This window comes from Nannobrachium achirus, assembly GCF_963921795.1.
Source record: "Nannobrachium achirus genome assembly, chromosome: 18".
Taxonomy (NCBI): Eukaryota; Metazoa; Chordata; class Actinopteri; order Myctophiformes; family Myctophidae; genus Nannobrachium; species Nannobrachium achirus.
The window spans coordinates 31,381,495-31,409,255 of NC_137825.1; the positions used below are offsets into that span (position 1 = coordinate 31,381,495).

General features: G+C 41.3%; 1 protein-coding gene across 1 annotated transcript in view; it reads left to right on the forward strand.

The window, feature by feature from the left end:
- stxbp4 (syntaxin binding protein 4) overlaps positions 1 to 27,761 on the forward strand; it is a gene marked incomplete at both ends in the record, with an annotated part of 71,572 nt that overhangs the window by 12,401 nt on the left and 31,410 nt on the right. Inside the window, 5 exons of the mRNA XM_080747346.1 lie at positions 73 to 162; positions 630 to 695; positions 11,308 to 11,484; positions 14,703 to 14,819; positions 16,209 to 16,258. Coding sequence (XP_080603472.1) covers positions 73 to 162; positions 630 to 695; positions 11,308 to 11,484; positions 14,703 to 14,819; positions 16,209 to 16,258 — 500 coding nt within the window. The remainder of the gene's footprint in view (positions 1 to 72; positions 163 to 629; positions 696 to 11,307; positions 11,485 to 14,702; positions 14,820 to 16,208; positions 16,259 to 27,761) is intronic.

The following is a 27,761-nucleotide window of genomic DNA, read 5'->3' on the forward strand; positions in this document are numbered from 1 at the left end:
GTGTGTGTGTGTGTGTGTGTGTGTGTGTGTGTGTGTGTGTGTGTGCGCGTGTGCGTGCGTGCGTGTGTGCAGCCATCTCTGTTAGACTGTGAAGACGTGGAGGAGATGGAGAGACTGAAAACAGACCACATCGAGGCTCTGAGAGAAATCAAGAAACTACAGGTCAGTGATGGAAGATGTACTCACACTTTTTACTCAAGTAAAAGTGTCAATACTGCAAAGTGGAAATACAATACAAAGTAAAAGTACTACCATATTGTCCTCTTAGATATAGTGGAGTAGAAGTAAAAGTTTTATGCATTGTAAATACTGAAGAAAGTAAAAAATAATGCCTACTTGAGTACATGTACTTAGTTTCTAGGTGTTATGTTCAGTGATAAAGATTTTTTTAATATTGGTATTATCTAAAGAATATGGCACTCACATAATAGAATTAGAAAAAAATATGAAAATGGTAGTATAGGAAAAGACAAAGGATAAAATGAATGCATCGATCGATTGATTGACTGAGTCTGTCAATTATTTTGTGTGTGTGTGTGTGTGTGTGTGTGTGTGTGTGTGTGTGTGTGTGTGTGTGCGTGTGTGTGTGTGTGTGTGTGTGCGCACGTGCGTGCATGCGTGCGTCTCAGGACCAGCTGGTTGAGTCTCAGAAACGTCACCATCACCTGGAGGAAGAACTCACCAAGATCAAAATGGTCAGTGACAACACAACACACACACACACACACACACACACACACACACACACACACACACACACACACACACACACACACACACACACACACACACACCAAATGGACTCTAACTTGTCTTTTTAGATGAAAAGGGGCCCAAACCACCAGGGGCCTAAACTCAGACATGAGGGTGCACAACACACAGTGGTAGAAAAAGTACTCAAAATGTTTACTTAAGTTAAGTATCAATACTGCAATACAAAAATACTTGCGCCTACTACTACATTAGGCCATACAAATTGTTTTCAGTCGTGAGATTTTATTTATCTTTAATCCATGTAACTGTTAGTAAAGTATTCAATCTGCTATAGTTTCGGTATTTGTGGTCATACAGCAGCAAAGGGCTCAAGTGTGGGTGGGTTGGGTTGGGGGCTCAACAGCAGTGTGAAACAGAAATCCTCCTGTGGTGTAGCCCACACAATGAGCCATGAGAACACTCTTTAACAGAGCATCTCAGAAGCTCTCAGTCCTGAAATAGTTCCCTCTGTTTTTGTGATTCATTGTCCAATAGATCCAATGGACTGTCAACCACAAAACATTCTGTATGTGCGTGTGCGTGAGAGAGAGAGAGAGAGAGAGAGAGAGAGAGAGAGAGAGAGAGAGAGAGAGAGAGAGAGAGAGAGAGAGAGAGAGAGAGAGAGAGAGAGATGGTAATAATATTCTAAACCAGCATTTCCTATGGAGACACAAAGAGTCTCATTTGTGTCTCCATAGGGAACTGCTGTTGGTAATCAAATATTGGCTTAGGAATGCGACAAAAACAATACAAATATCCACGAATTCCAGTCTCCATGGGGTGAGTAATCGATAGCTTTTGGGTGAACTATCCCTTTACTGGGGGACTTAAACCTGCATTCTGTGTAATGGCCAGCAGGGGGTTGACTCCACTGATTGCAAAAAGGACAAATCACAGGTTTACAGGTGTAAAACCAGTGATGGAAGAAGTACTCACATGTTTTACAGTAAAAGTAAAAGTATCAATACTGCAATGTAGAAATACTCAGACTTAATGAAAGTCTGGTATTGAAAATGTACTTGAGTAAAAGTACAAAAGTATTGCCATCAAAATATACTCAAAGTACCAAAAGTAAACGTACTCATTGTGCAGAATGTCCCTGATCCACACGTTTTTAAAACGTATGAAAATCCTTTTGAAAATAGCAGATCTACGCTGTGTGTTGTCAGCTTATAGATCGTCTATTTTCAATTATCCATATAGGGCGAAGTGGTTGATGTAGCCTATGTTTTGTAATTATCAAAATCTGCAAAGTAACTTATGTTTTCAAATAAATGTAATGGAGTAAAGGTAAAAGTATTGAAAAATGGAAATAGGCCTACTTCTGTAAAGTAAAACTACCGTACTTCCAAACTTTACTTGAATAAATGTACTTAGTTATTTTGTTGACGCGTTGTGAGCTTGTAGATCTGCTATTTTCAGAGCACAACACCCGAGTGCAACCAAACATAAACGGACAGACGGGGTGCAAAACATAGTCTCAGCCATGCCTTTTGGCCTGGTGGAGACAATTAACACTGGTTCTTGCCAGGATTAAAAAGCGACCATATGTCTTCAATTGCCAACATTTTACCTTTTAATGTGCACAATGGTGCACGGTTCATGCATGCATGGATAATGCATGGATCATGCACCACACATGTGCACGCCATTCACAGCTTTCAAACCAAAAAATCTGCTTGGAAATCCATTCAGGCATCCATAGAGGCTTTAGTGTTTTCTTCAAATGTAAACAAACATGGCTGCCATGTTTGAAAGATGGAGCTGTTCTGGGAGTCAAACATGCATTTCGCGATCGCGAAACCGGAAATAGCAAGTAGGGAGTTTTTTTTTCTTTCAAAAACGGCCAACTTGGGAAACTCGTGTTTGGCACAGGGACAGATATGGCCAAAACTTGGGAAACTCGATCACGTTTGGCTGGCCCCAAGGTTGATGCAATACATTACATAACTGCATAGGTGCAACACATTACACACACCACCACAGGCACATAGTCAGACCACCATGCACATGCAGTTGCAAACTTGCAGACAGTTTCTAGTTAATAATTATGTATTATTTATTCATGATTGAGTCAACTGAACTGTGTTCATAGATAGAGCTAAACAACCGTTTCTGAACCATTTTGTTGATCTTGATACTAACCGTTTTTAGCATTTTACTTTTTGTTTTACCATGTCATCATGACATGAGTAGCAGGAGCATATGTATGTATTTATTTATTTCCACACCACACCATGCGTTTTGCTTCTTTTTTTTTTTCAAACCATGCTTGTTTGCTGGGGGGCACACTAAGCCCCACCATGCTTACCACATCACCACTTGCTCCTTCACGTAGTGGTGGCAAGCCTTCCTCATCAACAATAATTCCCTCCTCCTCCTCCTCCTCCTGCACTGTTACAATGTCCTCGGTACTAGTAGCAGCCTCCGCTGGCGCTGCTTCACTCTCGCACGTCGGCAAACTGTAACTCGATAAGCAACAATGTAAGGGTTGGGTGATATCGACAAAATAAAATCATAATAGATTTTTGTGATAAGCAACAATGTAAGGGTTGGGTGATATCAACCAAATAAAATCATAATATATTTTTTTTTACCAAATTTACCTCAATATTGATGTATCTCTGTCTGTCTGTCTGTCTGTGCTTGTCAGGGTGACTTCACGTCTGTTCTTTCTTTGTTTTTATTCTTTCTTTCCCCCTCTCTCTCTCTCTCCATCCATCCCTCGCTCTGTCTGAACTCACACACACCCCGTTCTTCTCAGAATGACGGGTTAGCAGAACCTTCACAATGGCCTGTAGACCTGCTGAGAGCAACAACATGAACAGATGGCCTTCTCTCACACATACTGTACTGTACACACACACGCACACACAAACACATTCACACATTCACACACACACACACACACACACACACACACACACACACACACACACACACACACACACACACACACACACACACACACACACACACACGCACGTACGTACGCGTGTGCGTGCGTGTGCACACAGTGTGTACTTGAGAGGGTCAAATGTTCCCACAAGTATATAGTATTATTAATTTGAGAAGTACATACATTGTATAGAAGACCATTTTCCTGGTCCTCCTCATAAGAGAGACTGCAGGTGTTGCGTACCCAAAATAGCCAATCTACAAGCTTACAACACGTCTAAGCGGAAGTGCAACATGTTGTGAGCTTGTAGATAGGCTATTTCCGGCTTCAGGGTTATGGTTAATCCATTTAGGCCTAACATTATTTAATACTTTAATTATTGAAAAATAGCAGATATATAAGCCGCGCTGCAAGATTGTAGATCTGCTATTTTTGAAAAAATATTTTTTGCATATTTTTCTTTGAATATATCTTTTTAAAAGCGAACATTTGTAACTATTTGCTTCTGGGTGGTCCCTGGAACAACATATTTTGTTTGATATGGGGGTCTGCAGCCAAATACATGTAATTTTGGGGGTCCTTGACATGAAAAAGTTTGAGAACCACCGATTTAGAAGAAGGGTTTTGAAGATTTATGGAATCGTGTCAAAAATATTCAAATGCATATTCAATGATTTTTCAAAAATAGCAGATCTACAAGCTTGCAGCGCGGCACCGAGTACTTTTACTTAAGTAAAAACATGTGAGTACTTGCGTGTGTGACCTCCTTTGATTCTCGAAAAACACCATTCATAAAAACACCCCCCTAAAATGTGCCGTGACGTGTGATGTGTGTTATTTAAACATTTCACACAGAGTGACCTACATCTCTCACATCACAAGTACATATGACAACACACTCATGTCCGCTCTACTGTGTGTGTGTGTGTGTGTGTGTGTGTGTGTGTGTGTGTGTGTGTGTGTGTGTGCGTGTGCGCGTGTGCGTGTGCGTGTGCGTGTTGTTCACAAGTGGCACCACACTTCCGTCGGTGCACATAACTAATCACCCAACTGGGGATTAGTTTCTCAGGCGAAACTGAGGATTCAGTTGGGCCTTGTTCCCTGCTGGATTTATTTCCTCTATTTTAAAACCCATCTCTGGGTAAAGTTTCACAATATTGGACACATCTGCAGTATTTGACAAATGTGACAAACCTACTGTATGAGCGTACAGAATCTGTGCGTGTGTGCGTGCGTGCCTGGATGGTTATGTGTGTGTGTGTGTTTGTGTGTCCCACATATATGTCGAGAACTGTCCGACTGAACGACTTTAAACTCTTATCGCGTGGGAGTGCAATCAGTGCATGTGGCGGGTGGAAAGCCGGACAGTTTGGTGGTTTGTCCAGAACAGACGGCGACAGTGGATCTCCATGCACTGGAGACCCCTAAAGAATGCACGTAATCTCTGTTTGGTCTGTCATATTAATTAGACTGCACTCTGTCGAGGTGGCAACTTGCGCTTTGTGCACGTGTTGATGGTGACGTCACCAAGAATGCTGGTCCTTCATTGGCTAAAGTCGTCCGGAAACACAGACAGACAAATGAACGTAAATGGAAATAGCAAGTGTGGTTGCCGAGAAGCGAGTCACACTTGCAATTGAATTCTGTCTTACCATTTGAATTTTCCCCGTTCAAGTCAATGCTGAAAAGGTATTCACTAATACATCAATGTCCATATATGGAGATCTCTGGGTCAGTCCTTGTCAGATCCCTGAATTGTCATCAATATTAAGGCCCTATTTTGGAATGCCCATAATGGACATACTGTGTCAGTCTCATGTGGTCTATGACGCCAGACATCTATATCAGACGTCATTTATTCAAGAAAATGTATTCACAAAAAAATAATAATAATAATAATAAAAAAATATATATATATGCCTGTATGTATATATATATATATATATATATATATATATATATATATATATATATATATATATATATATATATACCGGTATATATGACGAGGATGGAAAGAAGAATAAAGTCGGAACAGTAGTGTCCTTTATGTGCATACGTCTCTATCCAACTACCTCCGTGTGCAAGCCAGTGAGTGGACTCACTCCATGGGGGCTTGAGTTCAATAACATTTTTAGTTTTTTGTTGCATTACAAAGCCAATAATTTGAGGAGACTCTTTAGTAGGTCCATTGATTCCGGATGGAGACCCAAATGCATTTTGGTCTCCATCTGGAATCAACAATGCCGGTCATGTGGTTCATGCAACTCGAAATAGTGACAGACGCTCATAGACTCCAATGCATTCCGTAAACTCCTGGTTCAGGGCTTTGTCACTATTCGCCAATAAAAGGCTATGTAAAATACCTGGCCCAGTGAAGTCAACAAAGGCGATGCAACTCTCCTTAAATGGCTCTGGATACACCACCAGGTACACAGATCCCGTGCACAACAGGTATTACATAAGCAGAGTGGGCTTATGCTCCCAACGGGTATCGACCCAGTGTACTTAAAGCATGAGGAAATGAACTGAATACTGTCAGTGAGTACCAAGTACTTGAGCAAATTACTGTAACAGTACAGTTACTGTTAGTTATTCCACTGCTTCCTGGTCGAGGGTGGAGGCGGGGGTGGCTGCTGCCACCCAATCTCAGTCCCCCGCGGGATCATGGGATTCGTAGTATCTATGTCATTGTCAGGGTTCATGTTGCCACTGTGTCAATGGAACAGTGGTTAGTTCCCCAGGTGAGCTCTTCTAATTGCAGCAGGGTGTAACTTTTACCAGCTCTGGGTCTTATGTAATGTCCACTAACACACTGTTTCCCAAACAATATGTCCTGACCCATTTTTGGGTCACGGACCAAATTTCATCGGCCATAGGTAATAGTATTCTACCTTGCAGTGTGATACTTTTATTCGTGTTTAAAAAGAGTACTTTTTCTGTGTCCCTCAGTTAAGGCCGGCCGATATGACTTCAGATCAATCAGGATTATTTTGAACTTTTGCCTCGATTATGATTCATGAGCAATTAACCTGTAACGTTTTCAGATACATATTTTAGTGTGCTGATTAAGTTTACTGTTTGATTTAAAATCCCATTTGATGATAAAGATGGAAGTTCCTACGTATCTTCTATTTCCCGCAAACCAAGAGACACTTAGAAAAGAATAGACCAGAGACCAGGGTGTATAATATTCCAATTCTGTATTCATTCACAGAGGCAGCATACAAAGTTCCAATCAAGATGGTTCTACCAAAGTACAATAGTTGACATTTAGTTTATATACAGTAGCATACATGACATGACAAAAACACTTCACATGTAAACATCTTATTGGTCAATTCTACAGTACATAGCGTATGGATGGGATGACGTCACGTGAGTCCAAGTAGAAAGGTCAACCATAAGGTGCTGTGGATAATCAAATGGTCAGATAATATAGAGGTGGCACCGTTCTTCAGGGATCCTTATCTGACCTCGGCCTGCAGCGAGACTAACAGAGCCATAAGCAGATTGTCCAAAAACAAGTTAACCTTGATGTTATTGCATACAGAGGGCCATTAGAAGAAATAAATGGTGTTTGTTGATGGCAAGATATGAATATCATTCATAAACAGTTGTTTCCATATCTAACATTTACTATCAAAAGCCATCGCCATGTTGGCTTGTGGTAGACATTTTTGTAAAAATATTTTCTTTGCCACGGACATACAAAAGGAGCGGACAATAATATTACCTGAAACACATGAAGAGATGGCCCTGAATGACCATAACAAGTCTGTAAACTCTGAGAGTGGATGGCAGCACCAGGCCACACCACAACTGTAAAGACAACAATATCGTTTGGATATCTTTTTCTCTTTCTCTCTCTCTCTCTTTCTCTCTTTCTCTGTCTCTGAGGTGACAGATGGAGTTGTGAGTGGTGTAAAGTAACTAAGTAGATTTACTGTACTGTACTCATTCCCAGCCAAATATGATTTTATCATCTTTTTAGGTAGTCCCAGTCAGCCAGATCATCTTTCATCATCTTTTATCACATTCTGTTAACACCTGTGCAGAGGGATTAATTCAATTCAGGTACAGCTATTTGACTGCACAGGTGTTAACAGAAAGTGATGGAATATGATCAAAAAGATGATGAAAGATGATCTGGCTGGCTGGGAGTACCAGGAAATTAGAATTGGCTGGGAATGAGTACACTTTTGAGGTATTTGTACTTGACTTGAGTATCTCCAGTTTTCAGTACTTTTACTTATACTCCCCTAGATCTACATTTATTTGAAAACTTTAGTTACTAGTTACTTTGCAGATATAAATGGTTATATTATAAGACATACTACATTAATGCACTTCAGCCTTAGCTATTTGAAAATAGACGATCTACAAGCTCACAACGCGTCACTAACACAGTATTTCTATATTGTGGTATTGATACTTTTACTTAAGTAAAACATCTGAGTATTTTTCCACCACTGGGAGTTGTGTATATGAGTGACTGCTCAACCATTCTGACAAAAGGCCCTGGAGGGGAAGTTAAGTTAACGCACAGAAAAGAAACAACATGAAAAAAGACAGGCGTGGCCACACACCTGGTTGTGGAATCTGTGCATTTAATCCCCTGAATAATGCAGCATAAGGAGGAGCAGTGGTACTCAAGCATTTTCATGTCAAGGACACCCAAATTTAAATGTATTTGGCCGCGGGCCCCCACTTGAAAATATATTGTGCCAGTGACTCCTAAAAGAATAAGATTTCTTTCTCTAAATTGTTCAACATTTGTCCCAATTGTTCAATATTGAAAATAGCGGATATACGTATGGTCTCTGTACTGTATCTGACACTCGCTCTGTGTAACAGGGCGGAAACTCATTGCTGAAGTGTTTATCTGGAGAGTGGACAGTAAATCTAATGCATTCTGACATTTATTAACTTGCACAGTAGAAAGCTGCGAGAGAGACAGGAGAGACAATAGGAAAGCTGAGAGGGAGACATGATATATAGGAGAGATAACCAGTAGGAAAGCTGAGAGGGAGACGGTATAGGAGCAGGGGTGTCACGGGGGGGGGGGGGGCGGGGGGGCTTAATTATTTTATACTTTAGCTATTGAAATTAGCAGATATACAAGCTCACAGCGCCACGCTGCAAGCTTGTAGATCTGCTGTTTTTGAAAAGTTGAGAAAATGTGTGCAAATCTTTGAATATATGTATATTTTAAGCGAACATTTGTAACTCAAATTATGCTTCTGGGGGATGCCTGGAACTAAATATTTTGAGATGGGTGTCCGTGGCCAAATACATATTATTTTGGGGGTCCTTCACATGAAGGATTTGAAATATTCAAAGACTTGAATCTTGAATCTACAAGCTCACAGCGCGGCACCGAGTGCCACGCTGTGAGCTTGTACTGTATAACAACATTTGCTATTTTTCAATAGTTAAAGCACAAAATAATGCGTAATAATGAAGAACATTCAGGGGGGCCCGCAGTGAATCCTTGTACCCAGGACCCAGAATTTGGTGCGACCTCCCTGTATAGGAGAGACAGAGCAGTGGTACATTAATTAATGGTGGTTTCAGGATGATCGTGCAGTACAGTACCTCTAAACACTGAAGACAGCAGGTTTGCCAGCCTGCTCTCCTTCTTCCTCTAATTGTGGTGTTACATAAGCGACAATGAAAAGAGAACAGCTGCAGTTGTCTTGGTGAGAGGCATTGTATTATTTTGAGTCGTGACATTCACCTATTCACTTCTACTACCAGAGAACTGAGGGGTTTATTTGCAGTGGTGGATTGTATTATTTTGAGTCGTGACATTCACCTATTCACTTCTACTGTACCTTCCAACACTAAAGGAGAGAACTGAGGGGTTTATTTGCAGTGGTGGAAAGTAAACCTAAGTACATAATATGAAATATTTCCATTTTTCAATACTTTTACTTATACATTTCAGAGTGCAAATTTGGTACTTTTACTCCAATACAGTTGAGTTACTTTGTAGATTTTGATTAACATTAGAAAACATACCTTAACCACTTCAGCTCCATATACTGTAGGCCAGGGGTCTTCAACGTTTTCAGGCCAAGGACCCCTTAGCTGAGAGAGAGATGTAGCAGGGACCCCCAGATTCCATTGATTGATTGATTGAAGACTTTATTAGAAGTTTGCATAGGAAAAGGTACAGTTTCATGACGGTACAGTTCACTGGTACAAGGTCTACTAAAAGGAGATCCATGAAAAGACTAAGCTTATTTCCACTGGAAACCATTGAAGTATCTCATATAACATTGAATGACAGACAAATAGAACACAGTACTATGCAGTAGATATGTAAAGAAAAACAAAAAAGAAGACAGTAAGTCTAAACCAAACAGTATATACAAAGAAGGGGCAGGGGAGGGTAGGGTTGGGCTAGGTTCATTTTTTACCAGTTGCGAACGGCTGCTGCCTGTAAGTAGCCTAGTTCCAGACCCTGAATCGCTAGCCACCCTGACAGTGGTTTTTCAGGGCAATTTTAAAAGATGCTAGTGATCCACACTCCTTTATGGCCTTCGGTAAGGCTTTCCACATTTTGGTGGTATAGCAGAAAAAAGAGTTTGACCCTTTGTTGGTTTTGACTCTGGGTTGAAAGTGATCTGTGGCGCTGCCTCTGGTGTTGTAATTATGGACATCCTTAATGTTTATAAAGTATTTTGATAGGTACTTGGGTATCATAGTGGTGTAGTGTATCTTGTACACCAGGCCCATTGCAAGTTGCTGTACTCTGTCATCTACTCTGAGCCACCCCACTCTTAACTGGTGAGTAGCGGTGAGGTGAGTCTGATAGGGAAGGCCAAGCAGGACCCTAATTAGTTTATTTTGGGCTGTTTGGAGTTTAGTTTTCAGGGCTTGTGGTGCGTCACGATACCATACGTGGACTCCGTAGTCAAAGAGGGGCTGGATTATTGCACCAGCTATGGTCTTCAGTGTGTTGAAATTGACCATCGGGGCGATCCTCTGTAGGAAACGAGTTCGTTGGTTGATTTTATTTATTACTTTAGAAGTCATCTTTTCACTGGAAAGATTAGCTTCAAGGATGCATCCTAAGTAAGAGATTTCGTTTTCATCGTTTGACATATAGTTTCATCGTTTGACAGCACAATCATCAGTGTATTTTGGATTCATGTAAATTTGTATACATATTGTGTCAGTCTAACCAGTGTGGCTGCCCCGACACGAGTCACACTTGCAAATTAATTCTGTCCTTGTCCCTTGTATGGCCATATATGGAGATCCCTGATGTCATCAATATTAAGCCCATAGCTTGGAATGGCCATATATGGACATATTTTGTGAGTCACATGTGGTCTATAACATAAGACATATATGATGTCATACGTCAGTCATATCCATGTTTGGGAAAATATTTTTTCCACATTTTGTCCAACTTAAACAATCAACCGCAACTCGAATCACGCAAATTAATTCAGTCCAGTGCGAATTCCGTCCTGCGCGACATCGCCCTTTAGGGCCTTTAGGGCGAGGTCGCTTTTCACCCTTAGGGCAACTTACTGGTATTAACATACTCTACATACAGATTTGACAAAATTATATTTTTTGTCATACGTCCTTTCTCACCCTCTCTCTCTCTCACCTTGTCTCGCTCCCCCGTGCGGTAGGAGGTGAAAGCTGGAGTGGAGGAGAGCAGGGCCTTGCGGAGCCGGATCCAGCTCGCGGAGGAGGCTCAGAAAGACACCCGAGGGATGGAGATGGACTACGAGGAGGTGATCCACCTCCTGGAGGCAGAGATCGCCGAGCTGAAGAGCCAGAGGCTGGAGCAGACGCCCCAGGCCAAGGTAACCACTTCACTCAGCATTCTAACTTGCGTATCTCAAGAATAAACCTACAGAGAGTCACATGCTGTTGCCGGGAGGCCGATGTCAAAAAGGGCCTTTGCTTGACGTCATAATGATGGAACTCCATATTCTTGCACATCCATATTTGGGACAGTTTTCCCACAGACATACAATTGTAAACTTCAGTGTGTACATTAATTTATATATCAATAAACTATAACGTACAATGTGTGTGTGTGTGTGTGTGTGTGTGTGTGTGTGTGTGTGTGTGTGTGTGTGTGTGTGTGTGTGTGTGTGTGTGTGTTTTACACAAATCTTCTCTTCTGGCGGTCTCTGCTACAAAACATATAAATATCAAATGCGGGGGTCCTTGGCAAGAAATAGTCTGAGAACCAGTGTGCTTATACTGCTGCGAGCTCATCGCACCTTTTTCTATCCACCCCAGGCTGACTCCCTTCCTCTGTTCTCCTTCCATTCCGTGTTTTCTGTGCTCTCCTCCTGATCTCAGCCATGTGAATCTAGGTCAGTGTTTACTTTTGTATTATTCAGTGACAGAGTGTCTGTCTGTGTTTCTGTCTGTCTCTGTCTCTGTCTGTCTGTTTCTGTCTGTCTGAGTCTGTGTGTGTGTGTGTGTGAGTGTGCGTATGTGCATGTGTGTGTGTCTCTGTGTTGCCAGCCTCATCATATGGCGTCTCAGTGACGTGTCCAAGCAGAGGTTATTTATATACAATCTGGATAGCAACCTCCAGCCTGTCAGAGGCCTCCTATGTGAAGCAGCATAGCCACCTGCACATCAGCAGGGAAACACCACCTATATCTCCATATTTAAAACCACTTGAACCCCATAGCTATGGGTAACCGGAGTCCCTCAGGGCTCAATACTAGTGTCTTTTCTGTTGTGTGTCATTGTGGGGAAAGCTCTCCATGAAAATAGACGATTATTTAAATAGCCGGATATTTTCAGTGAAAGCTTTCCCCATAATGCGGGTGCTGGGGTAGCCTGGTTCCAGCCCATAGACCCGCCCACTCTCTGAGCGGACTGTTTCTCTGGTCTGGTGTTGTAATATGAAATCAGGCTAGGTGCTGGGGTTTAAGATTTCAAACTTTACTACTTTATTGTTTTTTTTTTTCTTAAATTATACCTTACTCCGTCACACAAGATCATTGTGCAAAAGTAGCCGATCTTCAAGCTCACAGCGTGTCGCTTAGCCACCTTGAAATGTTTTGTGCCAGGGACCTCCAGAAGAGAAAACATTTTCGAGATGTTTTTAAATATAGCAGATATACAATCGTGCCGCACTGAGAGCTTGTATATATCTGCTATTTTTGAATAGATAAAGGTGTTGATTGTCTCATTCACCGGCATGTTGGACTCAATCAGAATCAGTTGGGTATTTCAATCAGAGTGAATAAATATCAAATAAATACTGTTAATGTGAACGCTAACTGAGAGAGTGTATAAATGAATGGTCCTTTCTGTTTTGAGGATAATGGATAATGTCCGTAATTTCAAGTACATCACAGACATTGCTTATCCTGTGCGAATCTGCTATAAAAAACGCAGACATCAGGGGGTAATTTAATTACTGTTTCAGAGGTCCCTACATAATTCTAATCCTGTGCAAATCGGACTTTAGTCTACAGGTGATTTTGTCTATGGCGGGCCTTGATGGCATCGCAGAGAGAGAGAGAGAGAGAGAGAACGCATTGGTATAACACTGTTATTATATATTATAATGGAATACTGAATAGAAATAATGCAGCATTCTTCCATAGACTTATTCAGCACACTGTACCTGTGGACTCGGTGACACTGGTTACCATGGTGACAGCGACAAATCAGTGGGCTGGGGTTGGGGGGCACAGACAGACACATTAATGGAATCAGTTGACTAATGGACTGCTATTGTACTCTCATATCAGAAGAAAGGTATCCTTGTTGAGCTTCATGAAGGCTGAATAAATGTTGCATGTATGTATATAGCACCGATGGTGCATTTATATTTACAGTGTGCATAACATTCACCTTCAAACACCGACGGTGGAGGAAACCATGCAATTGACCAACCTCCTCATTAGAAGTAGTTAGGAGTTCAGTGTCTTGATGAAGGACCATTTTTCTTTTTCTAGCTGTATATATTTACTGTATGTCTTTAGATAGTTTAGCTGTTTCTGTCATTTGGTTTTCTTTTCTCCCCTGCTGTAGCCTCTCCTTTCTCACGGAAAATAAAAATAAACAAATTCTTTGCACTTCCTTCTACCAACGACGCTGTCAGTCGAAGGCCCCTATAGCCCATTAGAACCGGGAAAATCATTTTCGATTTTTGTATTGGCTGTTAAAAAATAGCAGATGTACAAGTGTAGCAGATTGACTCACTGCCTCATCCTGATGGCCTCAACAGTAGTATCTCCCTCGGTCCCAAGGGATATCCCTTTGGATCAATCAGTTAAGATAGTGGACTTTCACGCGGGAGACCCGGTTCGAATCCCGGGCGTTACACAAGCTTGCAGCGTGCCATTTTGTGCTGCGCTGCGAGCTTGTACATCTGCAATTTTTTGAAAAATATTTAAAGTGTGAAAACGAACTGATTTAGAAGGTATTTGTAGAATCGGCCTTAGATCTTAGTATCACAAGGTCGAGAAGCGACCGTCTGGCTAATAATACATTAAAATTGTCCTCTATAATTACATTTTTAAATTCCTAACACCTTAAATATTTTATTTATTTTAGAAATACTTCATCTTTCACTCAATAGGGCCCGGGGCAATGCCTGTTGCAAATTGATGACGTCATACTGTATGTCCAAGTGTGGAAGCCCAATGGAACGTATGGAATGCATGAGCTAACAAAAACCAAATGAATGCCTCCTACTGTTAATATGAGCATCAAAGCAAAATTTCAAATACTTCTCAATTGCACATTCATCCCATAATTCATTAATTAGGGCTGAACCACACATGGAGAAATGACACGGGACGGGAGCGGCCTCTATTCTTGAATAAAACATTACCTATTTCCAAAATAAAATGTAAGATGTTTTAGATTTTTTTATTTTTAGTTATAGAAGGCAATTATAATGTATTAATGCACTTATTAGCCACGGATCCTTTTAAGAAAATGTCATTGCTGACAAAATAAAACCATCATTCCTCCTCCTCCTTTTCTTCTTTCTTCTTTTTCTTCCTCCTCCTCCTCCGACCCCCCCCCCCCCTCCCAGGAGGACACAGAGGAGCTGAAGAAGAAGGTGGCCGTCCTCGAATGTCAGCTACGGAAGAGTGAAGGGGCCCAAAAGGGTTTTGAGATATCCACAGGGAAACTCCTCAGCTTCGTGGAGGTGAGAGAAAGAATCAACATGCAGCCTGTAAGACATCATCTATTCTAGACCAGGGGTCTTCAACAGGGGGTCTTGGACCTAGAGATGGTCTTCAGGGTTAAAGGGAAAGAGCAACTTTGGTAGAGGTTTGGGTTGTGTAGTTACACGTAGTTACCTTACCACGATGTAACAACAAGGTGGACAAGACATCAAAAATCATTTCTCCATTTACTAGAAATTGATAATTTACATTTTACAGTGTACGGTGAAGAGGCTCAGGAGTAAACAAACTCAAACAAAGCTCATTCTGACAGTATATAGAACATCACCAAACCCATTAGTGGATTTGCTGTGTTCTATACGGTCAGAATCAGGGACGTGCTGGCCATTGGGAAAAGCGGGACAACTCCCGAACGGCCGCTCCATTCCTGCCCGGTTCAGGCCGGCCATAAAAAAAAAACGGCCGCTGGTAATTACGGTAACCGCCTTTCGTTCCATTTTGGGGGCTGGGCAGCCCTTGTTTTGATACAGTGCATTGGTAATGCTTATACAAAGTTATGAGGCAGGTGTCAACATGACATCCTAGTTGCCTTGATGGTCTACATACAACATCATTAGACTCTTTATACCACAAAAACTATGAGACCTAAAATCACTCATCGGTTAGTATTTGGGGCCTATTTGGGGTGTCCGGAAGACAAAACATCTGGTGTGTGGCCAATGGCCGCGCGCAATGAGGGCCTGTCCAACTCCATTTCCCGGGCTGAATCAGGGGCCCAGTACGTCCCTGGTCGGAATCAGCTTTGTTTATGTTTGTTTAGGATCACCGTGGACTTGTTGTACAGAGTTGTCTTGTTGTACAATGTAAGTCAATGAGGAGCATATTGTCTTGCCCACCTTTGGAGTTACATCATGGCAAGGTAACTAACGACCAAACTTCTACCAACATGGTCTTGCCCTTTAATACAACAATGGGACCTAATACAAAACTCAGGGGAACATTCACCAAAAATTACAGATCTACGAACTCATTACAAGCTTTTAGCATTTCGTTTTTAATGGCCAGACCACACAGTATCTCCCTTTAAATGTTGGTGACAGCAATATGTCATCCTTTTGTGTATTTGTTGTTGTGTGGGTTACAGAGTATAGGAGACGATTTTTGAGCTTTTATCAGAGAACCGTGGGCTTTATTGCACAGGCAACTCTTTTCCTAAAATGTTATTTTATTTCTAAAACTTGATCTTGGATCAGATTTATATAAACGACAACAAAAACTGGTGTGTTAAACAAACCTTTCTAAGTGATGTGGCGGTGGCAGGAGTTCACCCTTGAGCAGAACAAGGGACAGTTGCATCATGGGGTTTGTGTGTACAGATCTGTCGTGACTTTTTCCCTCTCTGTTTGCAGACGGTTCAAGAGTTTCTTGTTGAAAGCCAAGGCCCTTCTAAGAGCTACAGGTAAGAGAAGCTGTGTTGACTGTCTGGCAAACTCCTCACACGCTTACTAAGACCTAAGTATATAGAATGTCGCTATATTAGTGGTGCTCAAACCTTTTCATGTCAAGGACCCCAACAATAATATGTATTTGGCCGTGGAATATTTTGTGCCAGGGGGGTAACCCCGAAGTAAAGATTTGAGCTGTGCACAGCTCAAAAATGGTGCTGCACTATGAGCTTTTAGATCTGCTATTTTTGAATAGTCAAAGTATAATTAATAAGTGGTTAGAATGATTGCGATGCTACATTAACTAGTTCTTCTGGGGACCACAATGTTGAGAAACAGTCAGTGATAGAGTGGAGATGTTTGATTGGCCGGTGTCTAAACTGAGCGTGTGACTGACAGTGTGCTGCTCATTAGGCTCCGCCTCCGCACGGCCTCCTGCCTCCCTGTGAACTGCTTCAACTGTTGCTAATAGCAACAGACTGCTCTCAGACGGTGTGTGTGTGTGTGTGTGTGTGTCTGTGTGTGTGTGTGTGTGTGTGTGTGTGTGTGTGTGTGTGTGTGTGTGTGTGTGTGTGTGTGTGTGTGTGTGCGCGCGCGCGCGCGCGCGTGCGTGCGTGCGTGCGTAGACAGCACGACTATTGTAGAATGTAAGAAATAGAAATAGGGCAGTAGTGCTGACACATTTTGTTCTTAGCAGAATCTGTCATGAGAGATCAAGGTTATGGGCGATTCAAACTCCACTTTTAGAGACAAATTTATTTCGGTTCGGTTCGGGGAGTCTCGGTGGCACCGAACAGCCGAATTAATGACGGTACTCTGAATGACGTCATATTGTAGTTTGGACAGAGCCGAACCGAAATACATTCGACTCTAAAAGTGGAGTATGAATCGTCCCTTAGGGTTATGCCTTATAGTAATAGTAATTTATAATTACACCCTAAAGTCCAACTAAAATCAAGACACATGCAGCGACACGAACACATTAGATTTGCGTCATCATCATCATCTTCATAATCATCATCATCATCATCATTTTCATCCTCATTGTGTTTTGTTTTCTGTCTTTCATTATTGGCAAAGATTTCCGTATCTCTGATGTGTGTGTGAGTTTGCGTGCGTGACTGACCCTGACAGCTGTGTAATGAGGGCCCCCCGCCGTTAGCCTAGCTCATTAGCCTGGGCTCATCCCCCAGCATCCTTTGCTCCGAACAAACGCAGCTACAACGCGACAGCATTTAAAGTGCTGTTAACGACCACCCCCCCACTGTCTGATCTGCTGCTTGACTCATCAGTCATTGACAGTCAACACTCACACACTCAACAAGTGGTGTTTTTTATCCACATTTAACCACTCAGGGCGCTATACTCGTGTCTTTTCTGTTTACACTCGACATTAAATATTGTCACTAAAAGAATATTTTTAGTTTTCCCAGGATACGGATGGAAAATAGCCATAGCATATATCTGCAAGCTCAAAACACGTTTGGTGTAGTGAAGACAGAAAAAGTGCAGAGACAGTTCAGGTCCAGTTAGGGGTGGGCGATATGGAAAAATAAAATATAAAATATCACGATAATTTTCCAAGCGGTATCACGATACACAATCTTATCAAGTTCCTTTTGGGAGGTCTAAATTGAGCCTTACAAGTCTGTAACTCTGACAGTATACAAATGAAACCAAATGGACCTGTAAGGGTTAAGGGGAGACCTTGAAGTGTGAGTACTGATTTAGACCAAAATGCAGATTTAAATGAATTCTGCATATATATCGATATCTCTGAAAAGGCATATCGTGGAGACATTGTATCGTCTCAACGATATTTATCACCATATCGCCCACCCCTAGGTCCAGTTATATTATACATGAACTCTTTGAACTGGTCAAATGCAGTGGCGTCAGTTCAGAAAAAGCTAAGGTATGGCAACATGACTGGTGTCTTGCACGCGCGTCTTCTGCATTTGTAGTTATTTTACTGTCATTTAATAACATAATGCAGATAGCACAGTTAGACAAAGAGACATTCATGGATTTATATTTAAACGTAACTTTTATTTTCCCCCCTGGACCCAGGGTATGGCAGCTGCAGCTGCATACCCCTGCCATACCCAATTGACGCCCCTGGTCAAATGTGTGTCATTGACTGATTTCCAAGTGTGTGCCTTGTCAGGGGAGAGTGTTTTCTGCTGGTGATTCAGTCCGAGTGTATCAAAGGGTGCGTTCGTAAATGCGCACCGGGTGTGGTTAGGGTTAGGGGTTATGGTTAGGTTTAGGCATAGTTTTACTGAGGTTAAGGTTAGGATTAGGGTTAGGGTTAGGCATAGTTTTACCGAGGTTAGGGTTGGGATTAGGGTTAGGTTTAGGCACTCACTACACTGAGCACACACCCGGTGCGCATTTCCGAACGCCCCCTTTGATACACTCAGACTGAATCACCAGCAGAAAACACCATCCCGCCTTGTCAGCAGGGACGAGTCTTTTAGTTTCCAAACGAGGGACGGTTTCGTATAATGTCAAAGGCTGGCAACCCGATATTTTCTCGCTAAAAGAAATAGCTCTCTCAGAATATTGTTCTGATGGTCAGTGGTGGAAAAAGTACTCAAATATTTACTCAAGTAAAAGTATCAATACTGCAATCAGTGCAATGTAGAAATACTCTGTTAGGGCAGTGGTTCTCAACCTTTTCAGGCCGCGACCCCCAAAATAATCATATCTGAACTGGGGACCCCACCCACCCTGCACAAGCATTTGGAATTGTAGGAGTTACATTTAGTTTGACTCGATCTATTGCATTGTGAAAATAGCCGATCTACATGCTCACAACGCCTCGCGTTGCGAGGCGTTGTGAGCATGTAGATCGGCTATTTCCACAATGTTTGCCTCTGATATTTGACAATTTGACCAATGTTTGACCAGAGGGACTAAAAAGGTCTTTAAAGTCCTCAAATTGTCATTTTAATGTGCAGATACCTTGTATACACTTATACTGCATGTTGGTCCCTTAAACAATGTTAACGTTTAGCTAAACCTGGGGACCCCCCAAAATAATTTGGGGACCCCTCTGGGGGTCCTGACCCACAGGTTGAGAACCATTGTGTTAGGGCACGGTCACACCAAATATGGTTACCAGCTGATAAGCGGGTTCTGCCAATGCATTTCAATGGGAATGGAGCGGATTTTTGGAGATGGCAGATTTCTCAAAAGATCAATTGAAATGAACCAATTGAAATGAACTGGCAGAATCCGCTTATCAGCTGGAAACCATACTTTGGTGTGACCGTGCCCATACAAGTAAAAGTCCAGAATTCAAAATGTGCTTGAATAAAAGTACCACACAAAAGTAAAAGTACAAAATGTTTGAAAATAGCAGATCTACAAGCTCAGAACGCGTTGCCATGCGACGTGTTGTGAGTTTGTATGTCGGCTATTTTGAAATAGCCTAGGTATGAAATAGGGCTAAAGTGGTTCATTTGTGTTTTATAAATTATGATTTATATCTGCAAAGTAACTAGTTACTAAGGTTTCCAAGTAATTGTAGTGGAGTAAAAGTGCAATATTTGGATCCGAGAGGTAGTGGAGTAGAAGTAAAAGTATTGGAAATTGAAAATACTCAAGTAAAGTATCAGTAACTGGGGGCTGACCAGTACACGTGATGGTACCACGTTTGGTGTTAGGTTGTTGTGTTGAGGAAATGCGACCAGCCACCACATTACACCTGTTATGCACATACAGTAATATAGGTCACTTTGGCATCCAGAATCAGTGGTGGGAAATTTACTCAAACATTTTACTTGAGTAAAAGTAACAATACTGTAATGTACAGTAGAAATACTCTGTTACAAGTAAACGTCCGGAATTCAAAATGTACTTGAGTAAAAGTACAAAAATATTGGTATCAAAATGTATTTAAAGTACCATAAGTAAATTATGCAGAATTTCCTATATTCAGGTTTTGAAATGAATAAAAAAATATTTTCAAAATAGCAGATCTACAGTACAAGCTCACAATGTGTGGTATCGAGTCACATTGTGAGCTTCTAGATTGTCTATTTTCAAATGGCTGAAATGTATATAGGGCTGAAGTGGTTAATGTATGTTTTGTAATAATAATCAAAATCTACAAAGTAACTAGTACTGTAACTAAGGTTTTCAAATAAATGTGTCGGAGTAAAAGTACAATATTTGGATCCGAGATGTAGTGGAGTAGAACTAGAAGTAAAAGCATTGGAAATTGGAAATACTTAAGTATAGTACCGGTACCTCAAAATTGTACTTAAGTACAGTACTTAAGTAAATGTACTTACTTTCGGGGAGCACAGTGGTGCAGTGGTTAGCACTTCGCCTCACAGCCAGAAGGTCCTGGGTTCGATTCCCGCTGGGGGAAGCTGTGGGCGTCACCCGCGTCATCAGCACCCACACCCTAGGTGGGGTTGGCGATAGGGCCTTTCTGTGGTGAGTTTGCATGTTCTCCCCGTGTCTCCTTGGGCATAGGCCCTCACACAAAAACATGCAGTAGTGGTTTCTATACTACCTCCCCCTAGCCAGCCGGGTGCTCCCCAATGTCCCCTGGCGCGGCAGGGGGAGAGCGGAAACCAGGACTACAGGTTAGGTAGTCACTGGGTGAGAAAAATGGGTTACAAAAACCGTGGGATAAAAAATATTAGAAAAAAAAATGTATTTACTTTCCACCACTGAAGATGACATTCAGCCTATCAGACTTACATTATAAGCCAGGGGTCTTTAACGTTTCTCAGTCCAAGGACCCCTTACCTGAGTGAGAGAGATGAAGCAGGGACCTCCACTACATGTTATATGACACAGATGCTCTCACAGTTTCAATGGGTTAATTATGAACATGGACAACCCAAAACGGGGGTTGTCTCCTATTCCTTATTATTTTTTTATTATAATTTTCTCCCATGCTCATCTTTACATTTTACTTACTGTAGGCTACAGTACATGTTGTCCTCTGTAAAAGCGTTTGGCAGTATTACTATCGCGATACTTAAAACTGCTTGTATCCCTTCTTGTCACTTTTTGTCCCCAATGGATGATGGTTTTTCTATCGGTGTTAGTATAGTTTTGACTTATAGTTTTAGTTAGTGTTTTGAATAAAAATTCATAGTTGTTTTAGTCATATTTTGTTCATCTGAAATGTTTTAGTTTTAGTCTAGTTTCAGGGGACTAAATATTATAAGATTTTAGTCGACTAAATCTAAAGTCGAAAAAAGATATATATTTTGGCAAGCCTGGATGCAGGCATCGTAATGACTGATTTTACACTTGGGGTTGCATGTTCACATTCTACGCGTTGTAAGCAACACCTGAGCACAACCAAACATAAAACCAATTGTCTTTTAGTTCTACTGGATCTCTTCTTTTTTTTAAAAGATTTGTTTTGAGGCTTTTATGCCTTTATTGGATAGTACAGTAGACTGACAGGAAATGGGGGGAGAGAGATGGGGAGTGACACGCGGCAAAGGTCGTCCGGAAGTGGTATGCGCCTGGACCAGTACGTCAGCGGGCACCCCTGGATCTCTTCTTTTTAGTCTAGTTTTTATTTGTAGACAAAATTGTCAATATATTTAGCCTTAGTTCATCATAGCTTAGATTTATTTAGTTTTCGTCAGTGAAAGGTAAAGTCGTTAAGTCAACGAAATGAACACTGTTTTTCCATGCAGGTATACATTTATAAGACCACAAAATGTAAAGGATGTTATTTAGAATTTCATGTTGTTTAGACAGATGCCAGGTTTGATGTTTACCAGGTATCCTAGCTACCTCGAAGCACTGCATTGTTCTCCTTCTACTTACGTGACTATTACATTTTTCTCATTTCTATTTCAAACCTTTATTGATGCCGGAGTGGAACACTGTGAATGAGGTTACCCTCATTCACAGTGATGTCAAGTGAGCAGCAATATAAAACCATTTACCTTGTCTTGTTTACGCTTCATGTTTACTCACTCTAGATCTCACACTCTGTCGGGCAGAAACCGTGTATCTGCATATTTCAACCCTTTTACGTTGTATTGTTCGTAAATTGCGTTGAATTGCGAGAGTGACGCACAAATCCACCAGTTGGAAATAGATCTATCTACGAGGTCACAGAGTGTCTCACAATTCCGCAATTTCTTTGGAAAATGATGAAATTGAAAGTACAACGTTAGGTGTTTCTGTGGGTTTCATAAATATGGAACCAATGAAGATAATTAACAATTAACCCAAAGAAGATAATTAACAGCCCGATGAAGATAATTAACAACAAGAGCCTGTGAGCTGTGACCAACACATTTACATCAGTTGGAACACACAGGTTGCGTGTCTTTCCTCCCCATTTGCTGAAAAGTAAAGTTGTTTTGAACATACAAGGTTTCCACCTTACAGAGACGTTGTGTAAGTCAATTTTGGCACCAGAGGAAAAAAAGAAAAGGTTCAGCCAGTCCACATGCGGAGCCGAGGCCTGTTATTATAAAGTCAATTCACGTGTGACTTTAATAATGTGTCTGACACGCACGCACACACACACACACACACACACACACACACACACACAGCACGCTCACGCGTACGCACAACACAACATCTCTTGGCAGTTTTTCTTATCTCAGGCTCCAGGTCAGTGGGACAACTCAAATAGGAGGTTTTGTAATCTTGCCCCGACCCCCCCACCCCCTCACTCCCCTCTCCTGCTCGGTGTTGCCAGATCTTGCGATAGAAACAAGCGTCCGGGTCAACAGAATCGGCTAGGGCTCTATGCCAGAATCTTGACCGTGTTCTGAAAAAAGCTTATGCTGCTGTGGTTCTCCCAACATGTTCACTTCAACCACCCCCAAAATTGTATGTATTTGGCCACGGGCTCGCTCGCATCTCAAATTATTTTCTTCCACAGACCCCCATAAGCAAAGATTTGAGATAAAGATGTTCGCTTTCAAAATTAAATGTATTAAAAAATTTGTACAAATGTTCAAAAATAGCAGATCTACAAGCTTATGGCGTGGCTCGAAGTGACTTGCTATGAGCTTGTATATCTGCTATTTCTGAAAAGCCAAAGTATAAAATAATGGTCAAAGTGGTTAAAATCTAAAATTACACAATTACGATGTTTTCCCAGTTGTAATGGGTATAAACATCTGCTATTTAAATAATAATAATAATAATAATGTTGTTGGAAAATGGTGAAATATTTCAGATGGGGGTTCGTCCGACTTATCTTAAATTGGGGATAAATTGGGGGTCCAATTGGGGGTTAAACAACATTAGGAAACAAGCCCAAATAAGCAAATACAATTTTGAAACAGGCCCCCCAACTACCAATATTTACAAGCAACTTCACAGAAAAAACAAGCCCAAAGTCGCTTAGAATAAGCAGACAAGGCAACACTCCTCCTCCTCTCAATGTGTGGTGGTGGTCTCGTTTTTTCTTCTCCCTCCTCCTCTCATGTGCGTGTGTTTATAGGCAGTGGTGGGGAAAAAGGAAAAGTACTCATTTCTTACTGAAGTAAAAGTACCGCAATGTAGAAGTAGGCTACTCTGTTATTACAAGTAAAAGTTCGGAATTCAAAATAAAAGTATTGGTATTAGTCCGGGAGCCAAATGGTGATTTTTGGCTGAACGTGGATTCGCCTGTAAAAGTTTTTTTCTCAACTGATTCTTGTAGCTTGGGGTCACCTCTTAAGGATTCAAGATGATGACCAGTGATATCCATTGAGCATTTTTTATTATTAACCCCTTAATGCCTGAAACACAAGAAATCCACCCAGGAGGAAAATACCCAGAAAAAGATTTTTTTTCTGGGTATTTAAGTAGGATCTGAGGGGTCTAACTAGGGGTTTGTCATGACGCTGAATCCATTGCAGGCATTTGTTTCGCACAAAAAACATTCCGTGGGCTAGAAATGGCCTCAGAAAACAATACACGTATGGTTGAGTATTCATGTTAGTCGGAGGCCTTAGGGTTTTTTTTCTCGTGCTAATCAGTCTAAAAGTGCAAAATTTTGCACAGATGTAGCTCAGGGCATGCTCTAATGATTTAGCTAGGGCGCCCGAGTCGGCGACCTTCGGGGTCACCACAGCACCCACAAAACTCTGACTCATCACTTTTCATCACTAAAGTCGATGGGAGCCCAACTTGATTTGGCCGCTGTGGCGACCCCGAATGTCGCTGACTCGGGCGCCCTAGCTAAATCATTAGAGCATGCCCTGAGCTACATCTGTGCAAAATTTTGCACTTTTAGACTGATTAGCACGAGAAAAAAACCCTAAGGCCTCCGACTAACATGAATACTCACCCATACGTGTATTGTTTTCTGAGGCCATTTCTAGCCCACGGAATGTTTTTTGTGCAAAACAAATGCCTGCAATGGATTCAGCATCATGACAAACCCCTAGTTAGACCCCTCAGATCCTCCTTAAATACCCAGAAAAAAAATCTTTCCTCCTGGGTGGATTTCTTGTGTTTCAGGCATTAAGGGGTTAATAATAAAAAATGCTCAATGGATATCAGTGGTCATCATCTTGAATCCTTAAGAGGTGACCCCAAGCTACAAGAATCAGTTGAGAAAAAAACTTTTACAGGCGAATCCACGTTCACCCCCACGGCTCCCGGACTATATCAAAATGTACTTAAAGTACCAAAAGTAGAGAGTAGGCCTACTCATTATGCAGAATGTCCCATTTCGATTTCACAAGTTTTCAAATGTATAAAATGTGTAACAATCTCGATGCGAAGCATTGTGAGCTTGTAGATCGTCTATTTTCAAATGGCCGACATGCACTGTAAATGGCCGACATGCACTGTATATAGGGCTGAAGTGGTTAATGGGTATGTTTTGTACTAATAATCAACTCAAAGTCAATCTACAAACAAAGTAACTAGTAGCTAAACCTTTCAAATAAATATAGTGGAGTAAAAAGTGCAATATTTGCGGCTGAGATGTAGTGGAGTAGGAGTAAAAAGTAGTGAAAATCGGAAATACTCCAGTAAAGTAAGAATAATAATAATAAAACACTTCATAATGTTACTTCAGTGCAGTACTTGAGTACCTGGTTACTCTCCCAGCAGTGTTTCTAGGGCACGCTTCGCTGCCTGGAACATAGACATCAAATCACACACAGCAGGGCAGCAACAGAGCGGCTCGCTACAAGGCAGCAGGTGATTGGGTTCGCACTTGATGGCCACGTCCCCGGCTTCTGTGTGATGATGCGGACTACTACACACACACACACGCACACACGCATCCACACACACACACACACACACACACACACACACACACACACACACACAGCACCTCTCACACACACACACACACACCCACACACACACACACACACACACACACACACACACACACACACACACACACACACACACACAGCACCTCTCACACACACATGCACGCGCGCACACACAGTCACACACACACACACACATCCACACACACACACACACACACACACACACACAAACGCACGCACGCACGCATGCACGCGCGCATGCACACGCACACACACTCTCTCAAGGCCAGTTGTTGAGCATTCACAGAGAACAGACAGCCGTACTGTACATCAGGAGAGCATTATTATTGTGCTTTTACAATTTTCCTCAAAACATTAAAGGAGTATTCACCCCCAAAAAAGTACTCAGTTATATCGTCACTGTCGGGCAGAAACTTCGTATCTCCAAGTTTCAAATTTGTAAATTTTTTTGCAAAGCAAAGCCCTGCTTCATCATACAAGGCCGTCGCACAAAAGTAGTGAAAACAGCAGGTGCGAGGCGTTGTGTGCTTGTAGATCAACTGTTTTCACTAGTTAAATAATTTTTAAATGATAAATACAAAACAAACGGCTTTGGACATACAAGGTTTCCACCCGACAACGTCGATATATATAAACATTTCACTTGTTTTCATTTGTCGCATTCCTGAGCCAATAATTTGATGTCAGAAGAAGACTCAAAGAGTCGTAGGAGACTGCTGAGTCTTCTAATGGCCGATGACCAGTGGTGGAAAAGCAGGCTACTCACATATTTTCCTTAAAGTATCAATACTGCAAAATAGAAATACTCTGTTAGGCTGCCCTCACACCAAAATACCTATGAGAGTGGAATCTGCGTTCCGCCAATGCATTTCAATGAGAGTGAAGCGGTTTCATGCCAGCAGAGGATTTCTGCAAAAAACGCTCATTGAAATGCATTGGAGGAACGCGGATTCCACTCTCATAGGTATTTTGGTCTGAGGGCCCTCACACCGCTTCACTCTCATTGAAATGTATTGGCGGAACGCGGATTCCACTCTCTTAGTTACTTTGGTGTGAGGGCACCCTTAGAAGTAAAAGTCCAGAATTCAAAATGTATTTGAGTAAAAGTATTATATGAAAGTTTTGGCATCAAAATGTACATAAAGTACCAAACTGTTTGAAAATAGCAGATCTACAAAGTCACAACACGTCGCGATGCGTTGTGAGCTTGTAGATCTGCTAGCCACGTTATAAAATAGGGCTAAAGTGGTTTATGTATGTTTTATAATATTATAATTTTATATCTGCAGAGTAACTAGTAACTAAAGTTTTCAAATAAATGTAGTGGAATAAAAGTACACTATTAGTAGTGGAATAGAAGTAAAAGTATTGGAAATTGGAAATACTCAAGTAAAGTAAATGTACTTACAGCAGTTACTTTACACCACTGCCAATGACATATTATTTTATTTTTTGGCAAACCACAAAATATTTGCTGCAAAGATAATTTATATTAAAAACATTTTTTTTTTATAGCTGGGAGGGAATTCGTAAATATTGGGCACTTGGTGACAAGTTTTTGATTTTTGCTATGGTGTTAGGTATGGGTATAAGGTTTTCAAAAAACATCGCAAACAAATTGGGCTCGCCCCCTAGTGGTCGGTTTGCAATGAATCAAATATTCGATACATCAGTATATGGTTCAAACCCCAAATAATTGATGAAAGAGATTTTTCAATGGATTCTGTTACTATTGGGTATGATAAACAACATACTAAAAATTCAGGAAAAAATATCTACCGGAAAGGCACCATTTTCAAGATGGCGTCCACGATGGCTGCCGGGAGCTGAAAATGCCTATAAACTGGGTTTTAATGTGTAAAAATTCATAATAAATCTGCACTTGGTGAAGAGTTTTAGATTTTTGGTATGGTGTTAGGTATGGGTATAAGGTTTTCAAAAACCATCGCAAACAAGTTGGGCTCGCCCCCTAGTGGTCTGTTTGCAATGAATACAATAGTAGATCTGTCAGTATATGGTTGAAACCCCAAATAATTGATAAAAGAGATTTTTCAATGGATTCTGTTACTATTGGGTATGATAAACAACGTACTAAAAGTTTAGGAAAAAATAACTACCGGAAAGCCATCATTTTCAAGATGGCGTCCACGATGGCTGCCGGGAGCTAAAAATGCCTATTTAATGTGTAAAAATTCATATAAAATATGCACTTGGTGAAGAGTTTTTGAATTTTGGCATGGTGTTAGGTATGGCTATAAGG